This window comes from Taudactylus pleione, unplaced genomic scaffold, assembly GCF_031769625.1.
Source record: "Taudactylus pleione unplaced genomic scaffold, aTauple2 ptg000274l, whole genome shotgun sequence".
NCBI classification, from domain to species: Eukaryota; Metazoa; Chordata; class Amphibia; order Anura; family Myobatrachidae; genus Taudactylus; species Taudactylus pleione.
The window spans coordinates 491,627-516,072 of record NW_028284676.1 but is presented as its reverse complement, the minus strand read 5'-3'; the positions used below and the strand labels follow the sequence as shown (position 1 = coordinate 516,072).

The following is a 24,446-nucleotide window of genomic DNA, read 5'->3' as shown; positions in this document are numbered from 1 at the left end:
CATATGAAAGTCCATAAAAAAAAATTAAATTAGACCTTACCCAACTCTCTCGCTCAATTAGGTGAGCTGCAAAAGCAATTTAAAAAAAAACAGTTAATAGCAACGTTTTCGCTAAAAACATAGCAGCTTTAAAGGCATATAACTTCAAAACCAGTGTACTTATCAGCCTAAGATTTGGGGGTTTTCTTTACACCCATGGCAGGATTTATTATACCAAAATGTAATTGAAATTAAGAGAATGTAAGGTATAATTTTTTTGTAAATTGTGTTGATTTGATGTGGAATGACCCATGTCTGAAATTAATATGGCGTCAACTACATGAGATTTTGTTGATAAGGTGAAAAGGGTGAGGACTGGGGCTGTCCCTTAGGTCAAAAGGGTGAGGACTGGGGCTGTCCCTTAGGTGGTGAGGACTGGGTTGTCCGTTTATAGTGCCTCCTGTTACGCTGGAACTACTAGACACAAGTCTCATGTATTTAGCAGCATGACATTGTTCACAATATCTTCTGATTGACCGTGCAGCATGGCCTAACAGAAGAAATCGTAAACGCAATTGACGATACACACTGAACAATCTATTTGTCGTTCCAATTTGCCTGGAAAGGACAAATCGCGAAGTTACCGTTCTGATGTGTACCCAGTATAAAGGGTCTGATGCTGAGAAGGACAGAAATGCACAGCCGCACTCAAGCAGCTGTGCAATACAGTCCATCTAAAATGCTAATGCTGCAGGAGGCATCTGAAGACAAGAGACATCTCCTGTCAGCGTCTGCGGTCGCCGCCTGGGATCACCATTGCGACCGAGTTCCCCGGTATCGGCCAGCTGGGTAAGCCTCAGCTTATGTAGTGCAGCCAGCTCCTTGCTGCTTTGCGAGGCCTAGAAGTCTGCGTCCATGTTTGCAGACCCTGGCCTCAGCACTCCAGAAAATGACACGCCCCCCGTTTCCGGGAGCGCAGGCCGTCCCCGCACCGCCCCACGAGATGCCTCTGCCTGTCAATCGGGCAGAGGCTTGGGGGAACTGTGTGCGAGATCACAGGACCTGTACTGCACATGCGCAGAATGGGTCCTGCTCAAGCGCAGACTCCCAAACATCGGAGATGTGCGCTAACCATCGGGTTAGTGTTCATCTCTGAATCAGAACCAGAGTAAATTAATCCTCTCAGTAAAGGGGCTGGGAATGCAAATTTGTTAAGGACATGGAATAAGTTGTCATAATCACTCTACTGAAAACCTTTTTGGCATCTAATCACAGAAGCTTCATTGGATTATCATGCTTGCATGACCTATCAAGGATATGATTAATCCAACACTGCAGATGGAGGTGTAGTACTGTGTTATGTAAAGTGATCAGCAGATCACCGATCAGTGACTCACGGAGGCTGTTTTACTATATGTTCACTGACCCAGAGCTGATTGCATATGATTTATTGCTTTGGTTCGGTATGGTGCTAGCAGAGCAAGCTTCCATTGCTGATCTCTCTCCCTCTCCCTCTATTGTGGTACTGAAACCTTCATGATGATGCACATGATATAATTTTGGTGAGATAATTGTGCAATTTGTTGTCAAGATGTTACACAACATCCAAACACACATCCAGGTTTCCCTATCACTAAGCTAACACCTTTCACTTCTTTCTTTATTAGATCAAAGCATGTCCAGCATAAATCGCCCCACCCACAGGAAAACACCCTCATAAACCCTAAACTCCACCCCGGCTCTATCCTAATTGCTGGTATTAGATCCATGTCTTTTTCTCCCTGTCTTAAGGTGCCTACACACTTAGCGATATTTTACACGATTTGCCCGATTCCGAAGCATCGTGACGACAAATCGTGTAAAATATGCCCAGATCGTGAGTGTCCACTCATGATGCCGATGCGCGTCCCCGCAGGTCGTACATCTCATCTTCAGATCTGCCGTGCTGTAGGGCAGATTTGCCAATCTGGGACACGTTGCACTGGAAAAAGTTAAGGATGCACGATAGATCGTTTGTCACATTGGACACTTTTTACACCAAATCGTATGCAGGACTGCCGAGGGAGAGTTCAAAGGAAATCGTACACGATGTCGGACCGTGAGCACATCGCCAAGTGTGTAGGCACCTTAAAAGTTCCCTCTTTCCTTATATAAGATTGATTAGCCTGAAGGCTGCCAGATAATTGAGAACAGGGTCTTTTCCAGACACTTGTGGTAAGTCCCTTACTGTGCCACATATCTCTCCCCTCAGTGACACCATGAGGTTGATGTATCAAGCAGTGAAAAGAGTAGAGAAGTGGACCAGCAACCAATCAGCTCTCAGGAAGCTTTCATCAAGTACATTCTATAAAGTGATAGGTAAAAGCTGATTGGTTGTTAGGGCCATCTTCTCCACTGGTCCACTTTTCCATTTTATGGAATTTTATTTTCACTGCTTGATACATCAATACCCAAATCAGGTGGTGTGGACTCAAGGAGGAGAGCAAAGTTCTGCATTTCTATGTCAGAGACCAGGTCTATGGTCCACCGTAAAGCTCAAGAAGCATTGAGTCGCCTTTTCGTTTACATCGCAATTGGTTTGCCTCCAATGTCATGTAGCATGGTCAGTGACCAGCGTAAATTCTCTTCATAGCAGGTAGTACCAGGTGCCTCTGAAGCTCAGTTTATGGCTAGGCATTAGTTTTCTTTAGCATGATACTTCTGTTCATTGGGAAGTCGTTCATGGTTCAGGTAGAGCATTGGAATTTCAACCGCATCTCTAAATGGTGACACCAGAGCCCCCAAATCTACACCTGAGGTGTCCATCTGCATGGAAGACCTGTAACCAAAATCTGGGGCTTGCAGGGTGGTACAGTAGATGAGCAGAGAGCTGGCTGAAGATCTGAAAACTCAGCTTCTGCATCATCAGACCAAACCGATCCGGGCAGCTATTTTTGAACATGACCACTGATGGCGCCACCCTAATGGCAAAATGGTTTATGAATCCTGTGTATTAACCAACAAGGTCCAGAGAAAGCACATAGTTGAGTTTTGCTTTCAGCTCGAGGCAGAGGCTGGCTGGTAAATTTGGCCTTGGGGGTCAAGGAAACGGCACTGTTTTATGAACAGCGACCCACCCTTAAAAGGTGGTTTTAGCTAAAGAACACAGAGCTCAACTACCTGGCAACGTTTTAATGGCAAATTGGGGTGAATACATCTCCTCAAGGGGAGATGTATCAAACTTGATAAAGAGGACAGGTTGCCCACAGGAACCAATCGGCTTCTACCTATCACTTTACAAAGTGTACTTGGATAAATGACAGCTTGACAGCTAGAAGCTGGTTGGTTTCTAGTCTTATAGTCTTTAGAAAATTTGATACATCTCCCCAAAAAGCTGGCAATTGGAAACAGCAATCTACTGTAGTGAAACATAATTAATTAACCAAATATAAAAACAACCAAGCCACATATTTAGGGTCACTTAACATATTGAATAAAGTAGATAAACTATTCACGACTTATGTTATTATTTTACCCAGCATATTGACTTTTTTTTTTTTAAATAATGGCACTATACTGGAAACTACTGAAGAGGAAAGGGATCTAGGAGTCACTATTTCAGGTGACTTAAAAGTAAGCAAACATTGTAACAAAGCAATGAGGAAGGCAAGTCAGATGCTTGGTTGCATAGGGAAAGGAATCAGTAGCAGAAAGAAGGAAGTGATAATACCACTGTATAGGTCATTGGTATGTCCTCATCTCCAATACTGTGTTCAGTTCTGGAGGCCATATCTCCAGAAGGATATTAATACATTAGAGACTGTACAAAGAAGGGCAACTAAAATGGTGCAAGGACTACACCACAAAACGTACCAGGAAAGACTAAAAGATCTTAATATGTATAGTTTGGGGCAGTGAAGGGATAGGGGGGACATGATAGAAACGTTCAAATATATAAAGGGTTTTAACAAGGTAAAGGAAGGAGACATTCTTCAAAGAAAGAGACTTATTAGAACAAGAGGACATGTTCTAAAACTGGAGGGCGGTAGGTTCAGGGGAAATTTGAGGAAAAATGACTTCACAGAAAGGGTAGTGGAGAAGTGGAATAGCCTCCCATCAGAGGTGGTAGACAGTAGAGCAATTTAAACATGCATGGGATAGACATAAGGATATCCTTCAGAAGAAGTAAGGATCAATAAGGGTTGAGGTAACAATATGTTTAAAAGTGGGGCAGACTAGATGGGCCAAGTGGTTCTTATCTGCCGTCAAATTCTATGTTTTTAATAGTTGTATAATTATGTTATGATGGAACATGCCAATTACTGTGTACAGTATATTGAAGATCCACCACTTTTAGAATATGTTCAAGTCCTCTCCCCCATGTTTCCAATGGCCAGCAAGTCAGAAGATTACAGCTTCCTACAGAATCCATGCAGTCTATGGGGTTTACTAAGCCTTGGATGGAGATAAAGTACCAGCCAACCACCTCCTAACTGTCATTTTTCAAACACAGCCTGTGACCTGTCAGTTAGGAGCTGACTGGTTGGTGCTTTATCTCCATCGAAGGCTTAGTAAATTGACCCCTACATTTGTAGCCATATCCAGTACTTCTCAAGCAGCCAGATCTTTTTTTCCTACATCCCAAGCTTTTGACTAGATCCGCTCTGTATTTTCTCTCTTTTTCCATTCACCCCGCTTCATTATTTTTCTTTTTATTGGTCCTAGCCTCTTCTCCTCTCTTCTGCTCCTCTGTTTCTCCTTTGTTAAATTTTACTCATACCCCTACCCCTGCTCCTGTCATTCAGGGATGAACAGAAGTGACAACATCCTTGGTCTTACTGGGCTCTTCAAGCCTACGGGAGCCCCATAGGTCAAATTATGTCATTAAAGACACGCAGTCCCAGCCCCATAGATACTCCAGGGACATAGAGTGCCAACCAGATGAGGTGCCATGCAACAACAGTTGTGACCACGCAGTGTCATTTATATCGGTTTCTGAGGATGGATTAACAGGGAGGTTGGTGAGCTTGGTGGCTCTGGTCGGTCAACTTCCATCGTCCACTCTCAGGACCGACTGAAAAATGTACATAGGGGAAAAGTCCACTGTTGTTGTCACTGTTCGGTCACAGAGTAGTTGTCTCTAATTTAATGTAGTATAGGACAAATAAGTCCTACTTTTAATTTAATGATTTCCACTTATCTACAGCAGACATTAAATATAAGTGATGAGGCGCAAACTTTCAGGCTGTGTTGTCTGTGCATTTGCGATGAAGATTGTAAACACTCCAACATTGACACAACATCTGTCTCACCATCGACATTTGCAGTAGTCTAGGGTCTACGCTAGCTACTTTCCTCAAATCTAAACATGGCCTCTGAAGCTGTGGATTTGCAGTATTCCCAGACATGCCCATAAAAGGCCCATGAAACGGCCCTTTTGTGACCTTCTTAGGTGACTTTTGTGACCTTCTTAGGTGACCTCACAGTCTCCACCCTGATACGCCCATCTTGTCACTGGGGAGGGGCTGCTGGGAGGCTCCGTGGGCTGGTGGAAGGAGCAAGGTCTGCTGGGAGATGTAGTTCTCCCAGCACTCGTTACAGGGAGGGGGGGACAGACACGAGGGTCACACACACCGGGGGTCACTCACACACACTCACTCACACACACTGACATAGTCCCCGCTGCTGCAAGAGACCCGGTCCCGCTGCTGGAGGAAGAAGACACCACTGCGGAAGGTGAGTAATTAAGGACTAATTAAGCTAATTAGAAACCTCCATTTGCTTAATGCTTAATTAGTCCTGGGGGGGGGGTGCTGCCGGGGTCACAGGTCACGGAGTAAGTCCCACTGATTTTTCCTAAAAAAAAAAAAACACCCGGCGCTCAAATTAGCAAAAAGCCTGCACCTAATTGAATAGCAAAAATCCTGCACCTGTAGGACAATAGTTTAGAGGGTGTAGGATTTTTGCAGTTCTCGCACCTATTTGAACATGACCCTAAGGCAGTTTTTCCCAAACTCCGCCATTACAGTTGAAACAAAAGAAATGTGTAGTGCTTAGTGGCGCTCAGACATACAGGAAATAAACATTGAGAAAGCCATGACATACGGAGAAACGCGTTGAAGTTACAGGTGCTGGTACCTGCAGCGCTGTGCTAGTGTGTCCCCTACTGCCTTTTGGATTGAGGTCCCATTTGGGATTCACGAACGTGGACCTACTATCCTTCTGGATGTCCTGCCTACCTTGGTCTGATCCATCTATTTGCTACTGCCAACTATCAGCCGCTGTATGATCGTCCAGCCCCGGGTGAGACTCCCCCTCATAGTGTGATCACTACTGGAGTTTCCATCAGCCATTGGCATTATTGCAGCAGGGCTTCTGCCCGCTAGCACAGACAACTATTGGAGCGATACAATATCTGCATCGCTGGGTGCTGCTTCCCACTCTCCTAGTATGACTACACCGGCAACGTGAGCCACTGGAACAGATCAAGCATTCAGCCGGCCCACACAATTTACTCCGGCAATTCAGGACAGTAATTTTATGGGGACACTGGTTATCCACATTCCACATCTGTGAGTATACTATCGAATACCCCTTTCAGACATACTGAGATTCCCGCGATTTTGGCCTGCCTCGGCCAAAATTCCCGGGTCTCATGTCTGTGTGAAAGGTACCTACCCGGGAACACGTTCCCGGGTAGCCGCCCCTGCAATCGACCAGGGTTTTTCCCGGGACTTAAGTCACGGGAAATTACCCTGCTTCTGTCTGAATGGTGCTACCCGGGAATTTACTACTCCCGGGCAGCACCAAGCAGCTTTGACATGTAGCTGACAGCGCAGAGCGTCCTATAGGACGCTCAGCGCTGCTGCTTTGAGCTGACAGCGCAGAGCGTCCTGTAGGATGCTCAGCGCTGCTGCTTTGTTTGAGCTGACATCGCAGAGCGTCCTATAGGACGTTCAGCCCTGCTGCTCACCACCCCCAGCACCGGCCGGCTGTGCCACAGAAGGCCGCCCGCACTCCCGCTGGACCACCAGGGAATTAAAATAAATGTTTTAAAAAATTATAATTTAAAAAAAAAACCTGCATTACGATTGGCCGGCTTTTGGCTGGCAGGAGCAGACGGCAGAGAAGAGGCAGGTAAGCAGAAAAACCCTGCTCTTGTCTGAAAGGGGTCTACCTGGGAATTTCCCGGGTAGACACTGTAGTGTGAAAGGGGGGTCTCGACCAAATACCCGGGAATTTGCACAGGAGAAATTCCCGGGTCTGAGCAGGAAATTTCCCGGGTTGTATGTCTGAAAGGGGTATAAGTAACCAATTCAAGCACACTATAGTCCAGAGACTTACTAGATTATAACAACACATGCATTATTGTTTTTCTTATTATATTCAGCGCCTATGGAACAATAAGAAAGGCTGACATTTTAGATCTATGTTTCTGGACTGACAACAAGCTATTTGCTACTTTGTTCACCACAAGTTCTCCTACATAGTATCATTATAATCATTACTAAGACAATGATATTATTACAGCTGTGAAAGGCTGTTCTTATTTCTTATTTGTTATACGATGTGTACTGTCTAAATCTTATTTATTATATTATATGTACTCCCGGGAGCCATTTTTATTGTGCATGAATTTACAAATTCTATATTTTTATTTTTAAACAATTATTATTATTAATATTATTTGGAATGATTATTTCCTGTATGTCTGAGCGCCACTAAGCACTACACATTTCTTTTGTTTCAATTTTCTTGTATGTGGAGATTGGCATTCTTCTCCACACGTCTTGTGCTGGTGGCTGCTAGAGATACTGGAATCAGTCAATGCAGGTGCCTCATTCAGCGCAAGGCTTTTTGTTCTGTTATATTCTGCCATTACAGTCCAGGTTTTAAGGATATCCATGTTTGAGCCCAGGTGGTTAAATCAAATTGACTGGAGTACTAATTAAGTCACTTGGATATCCCTTAAACCCTTGTCTGTAATGACAGAGTTTTGGAACCTCTGCCCTAAGGGATTCCTGGACTTGTCTCGTATGTGCAGTAGCAAAACATCGCTCAGCTGCGTGAACGTTCATCCCTGAATCAGGCCCACTGTACCTGTAACAACCCACCGCCCAGACCCAGGAACCAGCACAGTGCCTGCAATCAAGCCCGCCAAGAGCTGCGGTGGGCCCGGGTAACAGAGGGAGTGGCCTAATCGCGGGAGGCATGGCCATGCCCCCTTCCCTGGGAAAAAAGTTTTGCCGCACCCCCTTCCCCGGAAAAAAGTTTTGCCTTGCTCAAAGCCAGGGGGGCGTGATCAGTGTGATCGCTCCTGCCCACAGGCATAGGAGACTGCTGACGCTGTGTGCTGGGCTGCTGTGAAGGAGGGGGGGGGCGGCGCCGGACCTGGGCCCCCGCCGGGCCCCTCAGGAAGCCCGGGCCCGGGTAATCTGTACCCGCTCCCCCCCCTCTTGGCGTCCCTGCCTGCAGTCACCGGCTGTACAGAACCTGCACGATTTTGGGCCGATTGCCCGGTTTTCGATGAGTCATAAGATGGATCTTGTGAAAATCGTGTATTTTTTTAGTAAGATAAGATCCGATGCGTGTTCCCGCAGCTCCTATAATCGGATCTTATGATCAGATGTGCAGCACATATGCTCCACCGTATCATGTACAGATCGTGACGTTTATTTTGTTCATGTGATCCATCGTGCAGCAATTCAAGTCATCTCAATGACTGTTTCCCTAATGAGCCTGTGAGACACAGGATCGATCATACGACAGATCCTGTGCTAAGAAAAACAACAAACATGCTGCCGGGACTGCCAGGGAGCTCCGGGGAGTCGGATGCTGAATCGGAACGTATGCTGGTCATGCAGGTGTATGGCCAGCTTAATACAGTGCCTGTAATCATCAACCGCCTACTGGCAAGAACTAGTGCTACACTTGCAATTATCTACTGCCTAGAGCCAGTAAATAGCACAGCCTGGGACAGATTGAGGTTAGGCTGAGTAGACTGGATCCTGGGGGCTCTTAACACTAGGAAGCAGGACCATATATTATTTTGCTATTGCATGCCATTACATTACAGACACACTTCTTGGGGAAATATTTACATTATGACAGATTCTGTTTTCAGATCAAATCATCTTTTAAAATTAAGCCATTTAAAAAGCATATTGAATATCATTTTAGGAGAGAGGAAAATTAACCTTTTTCAGTCGGTGCCCAACATTGGGAGTGACCATATTAATCATCATGTATAGAGAATTTCAGAATGTGCAAAGTTCTGAATAGGGAAATACAGTAGATCGCTGTCATTCCTGCAGAAACCATTTACTTTCCATAGACAGATAACATCGTGAGCAGCCCACTCTGTGCCCCCCCCCCAAAGATAATGTGGTAGATGTGGCCTTGGAAACTGCAGGGCCTGTGAACATGGTAGTGGTCTGGTGGGGGAAGGGCAGGAAATGTCTCTCCTCTTGTACCCTCTCCTCTTACCAGTAAATGATCATAGGGCGTAGCTGGGAATATTCCTGGTGATTATCAGGGTAATTTTTACAGCCTGCGTCAGCTTTAGTCAGGGCCGCAAATGCTGGTTGTTTGGGATGGCGCACGCCAAATACAAGATTTTAATGAGGACAATTAATCCTCTGTGCCATCTAGGGGTCTATTTACTAAGCAGTGTTAGGAGACAGAGTGAACAGTGATAAGGTGCCAGCCAATCAGCTCCTAACTGCCATTTTTCAAACACAGCCTGTGACATGGCAGTTAGGAGCTGATTGGCTGGTACCTTATCACTGTTCACTTTATCTCCTAAGACAGCTTAGTAAATAGACCCCCTAGTCTGTTGTGCGCAGCAGAAATACCCGTAGTATCGACTGTTATACCTATAGCTGCGACTGTTCCGCAGTTCTAAGCATGGGCCCAGCTGACAGTCATTTAAATAGCAGCAATCGGTGAGGTCTCATTATCTGTTTGCAAGGTCTAGGTCATGATTTTCTCTCATTCAATTCTGTCATTACCGTGTAATCGCGAGTGAAGTGCACAGAAAATAATGTGTAAGGCTTCTATGGAACCGCGCCCCTGCTTGTTTCAGCCCCTATATCTGGGGTTTTGAAATGTGTCTGCACCTCATGAACAGGCCCAGGGCCTGATTCAGAGCTGAACGCTCTGACCAGAGCACTCGCTCTGAATCAGGGCCCTCCTACCTTTTTTTGGAGCGTCATCATGGACGCTTGCATAGCTGTGGGTTACCACCCACAGCTATAGCGAGCGTCCATGATGATGGTCGCGATGGTCAAGACCATCGCGACCATCGGGCTTGCGACGGAGACCCTGCGGTAGGGTCTCGCTGCCGAAAGCCCTGGAGTAATTTTGGCTCTATCAGAGCCAAAATCTCTCCCACTGACATCACTAGTGATGTCAGTGGGGCCGGCTTCAGACGGTAGGCGTTCCCATGGGAACGCCTCCGTCTGGCAGGCATGCCCCCGGCACGCCCACCAAAGGGGGCGTGCTGTCAATCAACATCGACAGCACGCCCCCTTTGGAGCGAGACCCGGAGCGACAGCTTGGCTGTCGCAGTCCGGGTCTCGCGCATGATGGAGCTCCCTCCGTCGTGCGCATGCGCAGTGGGGAACATCGACCCGCTTGCGAGCGTACTGCCACTCGCGAGCGGGTCTGAATGACCCCCCCAGTCAGATGTGTTCTATTTATCAATTGATTGCTATGGTAACAGTACTTTATGATGATAGGACAATGGGCCTGATTCAGCAAGGATCGCAACTGCGATTACGCACGCAATAGGCCGATTGTTGCGTTCTGCGCATGCATCTCAGTGCGTGAACCAGCCACTGCGATCACTACGCAGACCCATCGCAGAGTGATTGACAGGAAGTACCGTTTGTGGGTGGTGATGGGGGGGGAGGCTGGCGAAACGCAGGCGCGCCAGTGTATTTGAATGCCGTTGCAGGGGCGTGCGATGAGGATAGCAATTCCTGAGTAAGGTCAGAGCTTGAGTAAGTGTGCGTGAGGCTGCGATGGTGCTCAATGTTACCGATGTTTTTGAAGTCTTGCTAAGTATTACGGATGTGTGTAAGGTAAGGTGGGTATCCTTATGTTGTGCTGCGACGGCATAACGATCGCTCGTAGTGAGCGATGTTTTGCAATGTGCATATGCATCGCAGTGAGCATGCGTGAACTAGTGCGAGCGATCGCGAAGTACTCACTTGCCCAGCTGAAAGAGTGACAGGTCAAGCCATTCATGGGTACTAACAGGGGCTGGATATTATAAACGGGGGAGTGGAGTTGCGAACGAAGTCGTGCCTGAGAATCTTAACGCCGTTTCATAGGCGTGCATATTTAAAAGGCAGCGTCATAGCACCCGTCACCTGGTTGTATTTAACACTGAAGTGATCGCAGTGCTTGTGGCAAGGTATAGTCAGCCTCAAGTGCTGTGAGCACATCCGATGGTGCTCGATGTACCAATGGTTTCATGCACTTCCAGGAGATGACGTGCGCAAGTGGGCGTCTTATGAATGGCTGGTGGCCGTCTGCATACACAAAGTGATCGCACGCCAAGACATAGTGGGGGTGCTAATGCCTTGCTGTGCGATCGCCTGCTTTGCTGGTCGTGCACTGGATTTGCATACGCTGGGAGCGAGCGACCGCATCTAGCGAGCAGCTCTGAATCAGGCATTTTATAATTTACTTCTCCTGCAGTGCAACATTTTAACAAGGTGTAAAACTGCGCCATGTAGCTGGATTTACTCCTAACAAGGCTCTCATCATACGTGCCTACTCTCCCAAAAAGGTTCCCAAAAATCCCCCCCCCAGCAGCTGCCCGCACAAGGATCCCTCCAGCAGCCGCCTGACTGGCGAGCAAAAGTGAGGGGTCCAGAGACAGTCCAATGATGCAATTTGCGCTACATCACATCAATATAGCCCCGCCCCTCCCGTTTTACAATGCCTGTGATCTCTGCACTGTATAGCAGGGAGCGGGGCTTGAAAGACGCCAGCGTTATGCTCCCACCTCCTCGCATTGGCTACCTATTCCGCTGCTGTGTCCTCTGCTGTGCCGACCTGTCTGCTCACTCCAGCTAGTCAGCAAGTATGTCTCTTGTGCTAGCTTCGGCCTATTACAGGACAGCATATCACATTTTCCTCTTATGGTGAAACTGTACTAGATGTCTGGAAATACAGGCATTGGCTTTCTGCATGTCAGATGTGTTTCTAAGGCAAGTTAGCTGCATGTATATGGATGTACTGTATCTTACACCGCACACGAAAGAGGGTTTTTTTTCAGTGCCCCCGATATGCACAAACGCAGCTGAAAACTGAACAGTCTCAACAGGTTGGGTACATCCCATCTCAACAGTCATCTTAACATGACCACATTGTAAATGCAGTGAAGTGGTTAAAAAGTGCCTATATGTGTGTTTGGCTTGAACAAGGTAATGATTTCCTGTTTGTCACAAAAGCATTGTTTTTTTTTAAATGTTGAGTGTACTGTATAGCTAAATGCAATGAATGATTATATACAGTTTCTGCATGCTATAAAAGATGCATTGTCGCTGCCAGTGTGCAGATGACGTTTGATAACTCTGTATCGTCTATACATATATTATTATGTTTAGTAAAACTAAAATGCATGTTTTCTTAAGCTGCATACACACACGATTTTTTGAACGATTATCATTAAACGATATCGTTTAAAAAAATCGTTCACTTTCTGAGTCAAATGATAAACGATCATTGTTCATGCGCGTTCACGTTTGTAGTTTGTAGTTCAGTCAGACTTGTCAACTCAACGATTTTCATTAAGTTAATATGCAAAAATCGTTTGTAGTTCATAAAAAGCGTTCATGACACTTTAAAAAATCTGACAGATAATCTGACAGAAAATCGTTCATAAAATCGTTGGTAACAAAATCGTTGTGTGTATGAAGCTTACTGTTTAAAAAGAGCTACTAGTAAGGTTCACAAGTAGATTTTAAAGGTGCCCACACACATACCGATCTGCACACGATCCCACAATGTGTGCGATTTCCCCTGAACTCTCCCCCAGCAGCTCCCCGGCAGCTCCTACACACGATTTGGAGTAAAAAGCATAAGATGTATCGTGCATCTTAACTTTTTTTTTTTCCCAGTGCATTTTGTCCCAGATTGTCAGATCTGCCCTACTGCACGGCAGATCTGACGATGCAATGTGCGACCAGCGGGGACGCGCATCGCGATCGTGAGTTAGGACTCACGATTTCCTCACGATTTGTCCATATTTTACACTATCGGTCGTCACGATTCGTCGGAATCGGCCAGTTCGTGTAAAATATCGCTATGTGTGTGGGCACCCTAAGCCTGCGAGCCGAGCCTCCCTACCTCTATGTCGGTCTGTTATTACCCAGTTTTGTTCTATTAATGTTTCCAATTGTGAAGCGCAATGGAATATGTATATGAAAATGTTAATAATGTTAATAAATAATTAAGTGTAGATGTCAATATTCCAGGAATCTCTGGGGGTTTTTTTAGATAAAGGGCTCTATTTATTAACATTATTTTTACTAAAATAAAGTGAAAGAGGGTGTTTTCACACCCTTTTCACATTATTTTAGTTTCACCTAAATTTACTAAAGGGCAATTGGAGTAGAATTCGTAAAATTCTACTCCAAGCCCTACTTATCACTTAATTTTAGTAAACAGATCGCATTTCCCATAATTGTAATGGGAAATGCGATCTGCCTGAGATTTACTAAAAATAAAATATGAAGAAATACCGGGGGAAGCCCTGTGATAATAACGCCACCTGGATGAGGCCGGTCAGTGCATGCGCAGAAACTTGTCACTGTATTTTTTTTCCGAAAAAAAAACAACACAGTGATAAGGCTGTGGAGGGGATTCGCAGGGACAGGGCTTTATTGCAAGCTCTGTCCCTGCAAGGGATTTTTAATAAATCCCTGTGATAGTGCCTTAATTTGCAATGCATTTTAATGCGGATTGTAGTAAATAGAGCCCCAAGGGAGCTAGCAGTCAGCCTCATTTATGGAGTAAAGTAATGGAAAAAAGTAGAGAGGACAATCAACCTTTTAAGTCAGTGCCTAATATTGGGAGTGACCAGGGCAATTTTTACTGGAAAAATAGATTCAGGAACTGTGGGTGGAGCTATTGGGGGTGGAGCTATTGGGGGTGGAGCTATAGCACAAAATGATGCAAATTTATAAAATTAATTAATATTTCATATTATTATGATCAGTGTTACTACCACATCTACTTAACCCATGTAGTGGTTATGTGTTTCATTTACTCTATATATGCCTGTACATTGGCAAATCAGGGGTTGGGGGAGGGGCACCTTATCTGAAGGGGCAGCATGTGGTGCTGCAAGGGGGACATTATGTGCTCTGGGGGGGGGCAGTATGTGGTGCAGCGAAGAGGTCAGTATGTGCTCTGAGGGGGCGCTATGTGGTGTTGTGAGGGGGGCAGTATATGGGGCTGCAAGTGGGACATTATGGCTGTGAGGGAGGCAGTATGTGGTGCCTGCAAAGGGGACATGATGTGCTGTGACAGGGGCAGTATGTGGTGCTGTAAGAAGGCAGTATCATTGGCGGATCTACATTCAGGGCCCCTTTGCAACCAGCAACAATAGGGCAACATCCAACAATGTCCAAAGGCCTTTGTTATCCTTGCAAGGACCTTGAGGCCCAAATGGCGGAGATGTAGAACCCCCCAGAGAGTGAGACACTGTAGATAGATGTAGAAACCCCCCAGAGAGAAACTGTAGACAGATTTAGAAACCCTCCAGAGAGTAAGAGACTGTAGATAGATTGATATAGATAGATGTAGAAACCCCACAGAGAGACTGTAGATCACATAATAAAACAAAAAAAAAAAAAAAACTTACTTCCTCTATAGGATCCCAGGTATTGATTCTTCTGAGTGGGATCTCTGGTGGAATCCCCGAGTCAGGTCTCTCCCCCAAGCTGCATGCCATCCCTCAGTCTGCTTAGCTTCCAGCTTGTGGTCAGGACTGCAGGCCCGACTTCAGGCAGATGGGACAGCACAAATGGAGATGGGAGCATCTAGTGGCACCTGGCAGTACTGCACTCAGCGGTGACACTGACTTTCTGCACCCGGCCAGCTCATAAAAGCCATCCTCTGGTCGGAGCTGTAGGTAGAGTGTCTGCCGGCCAGTACTGATACTGGGGGTTTCTGGGTACTCAGACACCTCCCCTACATGCCCTACTGTAGACCATATTTTAAGATCAATATTAAAGATCTTTGGCTTATGATTCTATCACTAAAACAACCTTATGTTAATAACACACACTTAAAAAACTCCAAATGATTTTAATTCATTCATTAAAAAACATTTTTTTGCTTCAGGGCCTCTCTGGGGTTAGGGTCCCTGAAGCTTAAGCTTCATTAGTTTCACATTAGATCTGCCTCTGGGCAGTATGGTATGTGGTGCTGTGAGGTAGGCAATGGAGGGGGCAGTATGTGCTTTGAGGTGGGCAATGAAGGAAGAACATGTGCTTCTGTGAGGAGGGTCTGTGTGGGAATCTATGTGTGAGCTGTGCTAAGAGGGGGACAGTGCAGGTAGCTGTGTGTTCTGTGATGGGCTTACTGCTATGGGGTGGCAATGAGTGAGCTGGGTCAGTGTGATATTGAGTAAGGGAGCAAAGAGACAGCTTTGGCGCCGGCAAATGTCCCTAAAACCGCTTCCACCCCCACCTCCAGTATTTTCTTCTGGATCCACCCCTGTGCAACCAACCATACCTCCCAAAATCTATAAATGCAAAATCGGGACAAAATAAGCCCCACCTCGATCTCCCAAACATGTTCACTTCTGCTGTAATTCCACACACTTGAGTGATAGCTCCACAACCTTCAAGACCCACGAATCGGGACTGTCCCTCAAAAACTGTGACAGTTTGGGGGGTAAGGTTTAACACTTGAAATGTAATTGGAAAAAAAAACCTGAACTGGGCACATTTTGCTAACAAAAACGCCAGCCCTATAAAATACCATTTTGCTAACAAATAAACTCTTCACACAGACTAAACGTTAAAAAAAAGGTTTTATTTTTTTTTTCCCGTCACAGGCTTGTCATCTTTTCAATATGAAAAAGCAACAGTAAAATAAAAAATAATTATGGCGTGGGGACAAAGAGAAGAAACGTAAGAGAACAAAGATAAACGTTACAAGATAAAATAATGAACATCCACTTTTCACTTTGAGAAAACTTCTTCCCCGCAATTCCTTCTATTTGCTAACTGTGAATAATTTTCTCTCTTAAAATGCAAGCGTTTCCTTATTAACTGCAGACCATTTCAAGGGCGGCCGACGGAGACTGCAGATTTCAGAGCCATGTCGTTAATACAACTAAAATCTGCCATAATAATCAATACTGTTCAACTTGAAGGGCCGTAAGTGCATTTGTCAGACGTTTAAAAGAAGTTTAGATCCGAGTTTCTAGTTGATAAAACGTGGCAGAATAAAGCCAATGTTTGAGACCTATATAGAATTCAGCAAAGTGGAGACATTTATACAATGCCCACCTGGTTTGGGGATTAGGGAAGTGGCAGTGACTGCTGCGTTTTAGGTGTATCCACAGTAATAACTTAAGGAAACGAGCAGGAGAGGGAAAACTCCCATTAAAAGGACAAAGTAGCCACCACGGAAATGGGGCCTAGAAGAGCTGGGATAAGCCCAGAGGCTCTCCTATCATCCCAGGGCACAACAAGAGACTTTTACTAAACCCATGTGTGGCTGCAGAGACCAGCACTCAGCCACAAAAAGGTTGAGGACTTTGTGCAAGTCATAGGCCATGTTCGATGCAACTTAAGGTGGTGATTAAGCTTTACCTGTACTTGAAGGAACCTACTGAGGCCTACCAACCGTATGCCAACTCTGAAGATCAAACTTAAAACCTTAATACAGAGGTGGAATACACTTACGTTAAGGCCTACCCTCTTTGACCATCGACATGACTGAAGCAACAAAGATAGAGAAGGGATAGAGGAACAGAAGAGTAAAACATTGAAAAAATGGGAAAGGATGGAAGAAAAAAAACAAATGCTAGACTTCAGTAAGGACTCTTTTTTTTTTTATCAGCCTGGGAATGAAGGAGGAGGAAAGATGAGGAAGAAGAGGAGGCGTAATGGTCGTTTTGGGAGATAATTTAAGCCTCCTCTTCAGCTTCTTCATTGAAATCTTCTTCTTCCTCTGCTGTAGCGTCTTGGTACTGCTGGTATTCGGAGACAAGGTCATTCATGTTGCTTTCTGCCTCTGTGAACTCCATTTCGTCCATTCCCTCTCCTGTGTACCAATGGAGGAAAGCCTTGCGACGGAACATGGCAGTAAACTGCTCCGAGATACGCTTGAACAGCTCCTGGATGGCAGTGCTGTTGCCGATGAAGGTGACTGCCATCTTAAGGCCACGTGGTGGGATGTCACACACAGCCGTCTTGACATTGTTTGGGATCCATTCTACGAAGTAGCTGCTGTTCTTGTTCTGGACATTGAGCATCTGCTCGTCCACTTCCTTCATGGACATGCGTCCACGGAACACTGCTGCTACTGTCAGGTATCGGCCATGTCGTGGGTCACAAGCAGCCATCATATTCTTCGCATCGAACACCTGTTGAGTGAGCTCGGGCACAGTTAGCGCACGGTACTGCTGACTGCCTCGGCTGGTCAATGGAGCAAACCCTGGCATGAAGAAGTGGAGACGTGGGAAGGGGACCATGTTGACTGCCAGTTTGCGGAGGTCAGCATTGAGTTGACCTGGGAAACGTAAGCAGGTGGTTACTCCGCTCATCGTTGCGCTGACCAAGTGATTTAGATCTCCATAGGTTGGGGTTGTCAACTTCAGGGTACGGAAGCAGATGTCGTAGAGGGCCTCATTGTCGATACAGTAGGTCTCATCTGTGTTCTCCACCAGTTGGTGCACAGAGAGTGTGGCATTGTATGGCTCCACTACTGTGTCAGATACCTTGGGTGAAGGCACAACACTGAAGGTGTTCATGATACGGTCAGGGTACTCCTCACGGATTTTGCTGATGAGTAGTGTGCCCATACCAGAGCCGGTTCCGCCGCCCAATGAGTGTGTGAGCTGGAAGCCCTGAAGGCAGTCACAGCTCTCTGCTTCCTTCCTCACTACATCTAACACAGAGTCTACCAGCTCAGCTCCCTCTGTGTAGTGGCCCTTAGCCCAGTTGTTGCCAGCACCGCTTTGTCCTGTAGAAATAATAGACATAAACAAGTAATCAAAAGTTAGGATAATCTTTATAGACAATGGGGGTCATTCAGACCCACTCGCGAGCAGCAGTACGCTCGCAAGTAGGTCGATGGTCCCCACTTCGCATGCGCACGACGGAGGGAGCTCCGTCGTGCGCATGCGCGAGACCCGGCAAGCGAAGGACTTTCCATCGCTCCGGGTCTCGCACCAAAGGGGGCGTGCTGTCGATGTTGATTGACAGCACGCCCCCTTTGGTGGGCGTGCCGGGGGCGTGCCTGCCAGACGGAGGCGTTCCCATGGGAACGCCTCCGTCTGAAGCCGGCCCCACTGACATCACTAGTGATGTCAGTGGGAGTGATTTTGGCTCTGATAGAGCCAAAATCACTCCTGGCCTTGCGGCTGGGAAACCCGACCGCAGGGTTTCCCTCGCAAGTCCGATGGTCGCGATGGTCAAGACCATCGCGACCATCTTTTTGCACGCTCGTATATGCTGTGGGTGATGACCCACAGCTATACGAGCGTCCAGGAGGACGCTCCATATTAATGGAGGAGGGCCCTGATTCAGAGCGAGCGCTCTGGTCAGAGCATCCGGCTCTGAATCAGGGCCAATGTACCAAAAGTTAAACACTAAAAACCATGGTGCAGTCACACAGTTTTCGGTAACCAATAATTTGCAATCTAATGAATGTAAATGGATAGTAAAAGTAGTTGACACATTGTATATGTTACACGTAACCTTCCATCTATTATCAACTCACTCCTCTGTAAGGTTTGTCTACTCAGCACAGACTGTGAAATATTGCAACATTACATCGGAATCCAAAGTTTAGAAAGAACAACTTACCAAAAACAAAGTTGTCGGGCCTGAATATCTGTCCGAAGGGGCCGGATCGGACAGAGTCCATTGTTCCTGGTTCCAGATCGACGAGGATGGCGCGCGGGACATATTTGCCACCTAGGGACAAAAACAAGAGCAGGGTTGATAATATGAAGGGTGCTTTGTTTATTTCATTTATTTCAAGGATCATAACTGCTGGTGTAATCAAGAGAAATCTTCTGTCGTGTTACATTGGTGACCATTCCCCCACCACCAAAAAATAAAAATAAAAAATTCTCATACTTGATCAATGGAGGGTTCTTATTTAATTTTACAATGACATTCCGCTTCAGGTTAGTTAAAAAGTAAAGTCCACCGCACAAGGCAAATAAACTTTCATAGATCTCAGTCAATGATGACATAAGGGAAAAAAAAAAAGCTGAAAAGGATAAAGCAAAGAATGACAGTTTTTTCTCTCCAAATCTGCACAGGAGCAATGCCAGTGCTTCAGCGTGTGAGTCAAAAAATGTATGTGACATCTCTGACAATTAAAGAGACTGCTGCAAGCCAGATATGTTTATAGGCAAGTATGGGAGTGAGGATTCAGGACCAAGCCTTTTCACCCAAACTATGTTTAGGTGACAAATGCTGGGTACACACTGACAGATACATTGGCCGAGCAATTGGTCGGCCGATATATCTGCTGCCCCTCGGCCAGTGTGTAGCCGCGATATATCGGTGAATGTCGGCGTTCACCAACATATCGCATTGGCTATGCTGCACAGCCGATGGACAGATATGTCTGCAGACCGCCCGTACACACACGGCGGCAGCCGCGAGGAGGGGGGTGGGACACACCCTCGACCCGTCCACCGGCCGCCTGGTCCCAAGGGCACAAGCAGACGATGGCAGTTCAGTGTGTATCAACGACCATCATCTGCAGATATATCTGTCAGGTGTGTACCCACCTAAAGAGGAATCTCCAATTACCTGTTGCCTCGTTGTAGTAGACACTTATCCTGTCCAGCTGTAGGTCGCTGTCCCCATGGTATGTCCCTGTTGGATCAATTCCATGCTCGTCGCTGATCACCTCCCAAAACTGTAAGCAAAGAAGAAATAAACCCTATGGTAAGTACCAAGTATATTGTGACTGCTAAAAACAGGAAGTAAAAAACCACATCCCCATTCTGCCTGCACTCTTATAACCTACATACATTATAGGTTCGTGCAGCAGGTTTTTTTTTTTTGTTTTGTTTTTTTATGTCAATGTCTTAAATACACACCAAGATAGAACCTTGACGGAATGCATCAATATACAGTAACTGCTGTCTAACGTGGATTGATTTTCACCGGGTTCTGTACATATGAGGCTCATTCACATCTATGTATGCAAACATATGAAAAGTGCTTTTAAAATGTAGACAAATAAAAATCAATGTTGCTTTTCCCACCACTGCGTCCTAAAAACAACACACCATATTTCTCCTGCGATTGTAATGCATGCCACCAGTCCTGAATGCGCGTTTGGTTTTCATGCAATTTTTTTTTAATTTTTTTTATTATACATTTTTCCAACTCATATGTGTCCTCGCTCCAAGGATTTACAATACTTTCCGTTCTCTGTAGGAACCGCAGACCTCCCCCACCCCTCTCTCTCTCTCTCTCTCCTGGCCTCTTCATTTGACTTCCCCCCTCCCCCCCTGTCCACATCGACAGAGGAAACTGGAGAACAATACAGCCTTACAAATGCAGCGTGGGCGAGAGGGGGGCGTGACGTCAGGGCTACTTAGCCCAAATTTATGTCACTGGCACAGAAAAAGGGTGGTGACATCACTTGTCTGGATTATTATTATTAAATAGTTGCATCATTGTTTGACAAAATAAGACATATTACCATTATGATTAACCTTTCATCGTTGTGAGCCCAGGCTGATCCAAATTAAGATAAATAAATAAAAAAATAGTCACAAAGCGTCCAATTTCCTTCCTGACCCACAGTGGGATCTTCTATACTGCAATAATAATGCCAGGAGCCACTGCATTATCTATTTTGTTCTGAAGGTACGATCACGCTGTCCTGTGCATGTGTTTATCTGAAGAGTGCTCCATTTATAGTCATATAATGTTCCGTACATTATATATTTTGCCATTTAAAATATCAAAATATATAGAGTAATATACATATCTCCCAAATGATATCATTGACACAGCGTACACACAGAGGCATACCAGGAGGAGAGGAGGAGCCTGACACCCCAGGGTGTGGCACTGCAGCTGTACCAGGCTGTCATCGGCAGACAGGCTCACAATGCATAACTAACATCCGCTATCTGAGCCATCAGCCATATTGCCAACCCGTTATAATAGGGAGGTCCCCCTGATCCTATATATAGCCTTACTGTATCATGCACATACTACGAAGGAGCATGCAGATTTATCACAGACTGTTCATCTTTATATCTGATTTATAATTGTGACTGCTGAAATAATAAAAGAAAAACATTTTCACCTATTCCATTAATTTTTATAAGACACAACAGGAACGTTTACATTTTGCAGGGGATGGTTGCAGAATCTCACAAACAATGCAAGAAATAAAATAATTGCATTACTATTTTATATCAATCCGGTTGTGTGATGTACATTGCTCACATAGAGCCCTGCAGATGGATTGTGAGATACACACCCTCCTAATCCCTACTGTAATAGCATTACTGCCCAGGCTCCACTGCAGTGCAGATCTACGTCACAGCCAGTATTTTCCAGGGAAATTCGGGTAAAATAAACAGGAGAATGGGTGAAGCCAGTTTTGGGAACAGAACACACATCACCCCGTGGGGTTTTAGGGATGTAACTATATCTGAAATCCCGTTGTTATAGGAAACTCCCTTCCCATTTCTCAGGCTGATGGAGAACAAAGACTGGAAGACTAACAGAGAGGGAGGATGGGGAGGGGGGAGGAAGCTGGTGACTATATAACACTGATCTTCTGTTAGAAAGGACCCTGATAGATCAACCATCCATCTTAATTCTTGGGACAGATTCTAGCACTGTTGGAAATTGGATCGCTGAATGCTTTAATTTAAAGCAGTAAATCTATAGCATTATACCTAGTAAACCTGCAATATTTCTATTTTCTATTTAAATTGTACAGTTCGAAATATAATCTATACTACACCAAACGTTTATATAGTAAAATAAAATAAAAATAAAGCCACAATATAGAATAGTATATGTGGTGTAAATACAACAGAAGGGGTGTATAAGAGCATTCTATTTTGATTTATATATTTTTATTGGGGGGAAGAGATTGTTTGAAGAGCCTAGATTTTCCCTAGAACCCACTCCCTGTTCTGCATGCATTAATCACTTATTCAGCAATAGTCACAAGCTGCATTTATTCGTCCTAATACAAATAAGTCAGATTCAATGGCAAACAAATCATTCTCACTACATATTAAAACATTCAAAAATGCAGCAATTAAAATTCCTCAAACAAAAAAAGAAAAAGTGAATGGCAGATTTTAGATGATGATCCAGGAAATTGATACAGCTTAAACTGTATATGTTATAAGTGAAAGTGTAATGTTACATAATCTATCATTTTCAGAGGGAATGTAAAGAACCATTTTTTTTTTTAAAGCAAGACTTTGACAATCTTATACTCACACACAGAAATCTATATATAAAACATATTTCATTGTTATTGGAATCTATTAGAAGGCTGAAAATATACTCTGGCTGCAGTTCTGCAAATTCAAGCCCCGATTGCAAGAATGTCAGCCTACAGACCTCCTAATGCCATTACAGGGAGGGAGGACCATATTACCGCCATTTCACTGGATGTCTTTTCCCAAGGCAATCCTCTACAAATAGACTCATATTTCTACACCAAAAAAATCTGATTTTACTTTTAATTTCCAGTAGAAGTATGTAATGCACTGTAAATATTTTTTACATTTTACATCTCAAAAAAATAAATTCACTAAAATACATATATATAATATATATATTTTTATTATAATAAAATATTGACAGCATTATAAGCCAATGTATTTTGTTATTATTATTATATTTTATAAAGCACCAACAGAATGCATAAATATTTATATATATCTCTATCCCATTACGCAGCATCTTTAAAAGAAAATAATAATAGGGTACCTATTAGGATTATATTCTAATTTTTATTAATATTATATTATTATTTTTTTTCTGAATCCATTGTATTAAATATTGCACAGTAATCCACACACATGTATATAGATATATTGAATTATTTTTTAAGACCATGGTTAGATAGGGAGCCCATTCCCACATATAGGAGTGAGGGTAACCCAGGGTGTGAATGTGCCCACAGAATCTCACCTTAGCTCCGATCTGGTTGCCACATTGACCGGCTTGGATGTGGACGATCTCCCTCATGGTTGTAGCTTAGTAGGTGGTCCGGGGATAGAACGCTGGAAGTGGCGACGTTCTAGCGTCCGAGACAATGGCGAGGAGAGCAGGGCAGGCGGCCGGGTACTAAAGGGAGGGGGCGGGACCAGGGCTGAGACAGGGGGCAGGTCTTTTGAGAGGGGCTTTAGGGGGGATGCTGGTGTCACTTACTGCTGCGGCAACCGCTATCCAGCTACTTCGATACATTGTACAATAAAACATTCTGCTTTATTGCAATAAATAGACGTTACACGAAGATACAGGAATACGTATCTCAATAATGTAAATATATTTACATGGAAGCTAGATAGCAATTACATGAGATAGATTTTATGTGTATATATATATATATATATATATATATATATATTACACATACATATACATACATATATATATATACACACATATATATATATATACACACACATATATATATACACACACATATATATATGCACCCACATACACGAACATGTTAGGAGTGGGTGTGGTTGCAGCTTTCATAGATCAAGGCATTAGTCAAGGTGGGTTAGTGGCACTATACTTTCTGTGAGCCATGATACAGATAACAGTCTGTAGTCAGTCAGAGTAATTATTATAGAATGCTTAGATCACAGATCTTACATACAATTATGTGAAAAAAAAAAAACATACTTGAAATAACCCATCCCTGTCTTTTTTTGAGGGCTTTGTAGTATAAAGAGAAGGTAACGGTGGTGACCGACATCATCAGAACAATCTCACTCTTAAGCTGGGTACACACTGGAGCGATGTGGTTCCGATTTGGTCAAATCGGAACAACAAATCGTGCAGTGTGTATGCACAATAGCCGCGCTAACGCGGTCGCATGCGACGTCTTGTTTCACGCACAGCACATCAAACCTGACGATCAGATCAGCAGGTGGAAGGTATATCATCAGCAGAGCAGGTTCCGGTCCAGATGGTGAGTGGAGGGATCGTCTAAAGTGGGGCTCAGGAGTGCTGCTAAGGGAGAGCTCACAGCAGCACGTC

The 24,446-nt window shown here is 44.7% G+C and overlaps 1 protein-coding gene across 1 annotated transcript; it reads right to left on the bottom strand.

Annotated features, from left to right (window-relative positions):
- Positions 1-15,996: 15,996 nt before the first annotated feature.
- On the bottom strand, positions 15,997-23,520 carry TUBB (tubulin beta class I). Its single transcript, XM_088481484.1, has 4 exons — positions 23,364-23,520; positions 19,986-20,094; positions 19,023-19,133; positions 15,997-18,177 (listed from the first exon to the last, which is right to left on the bottom strand). Exons 1-4 carry the CDS (start codon positions 23,418-23,420, stop codon positions 17,120-17,122), a joined length of 1,335 nt encoding a protein of 444 aa, XP_088337610.1. The 5' UTR covers positions 23,421-23,520; the 3' UTR covers positions 15,997-17,119.
- Between the last annotated feature and the right edge of the window lie 926 nt (positions 23,521-24,446).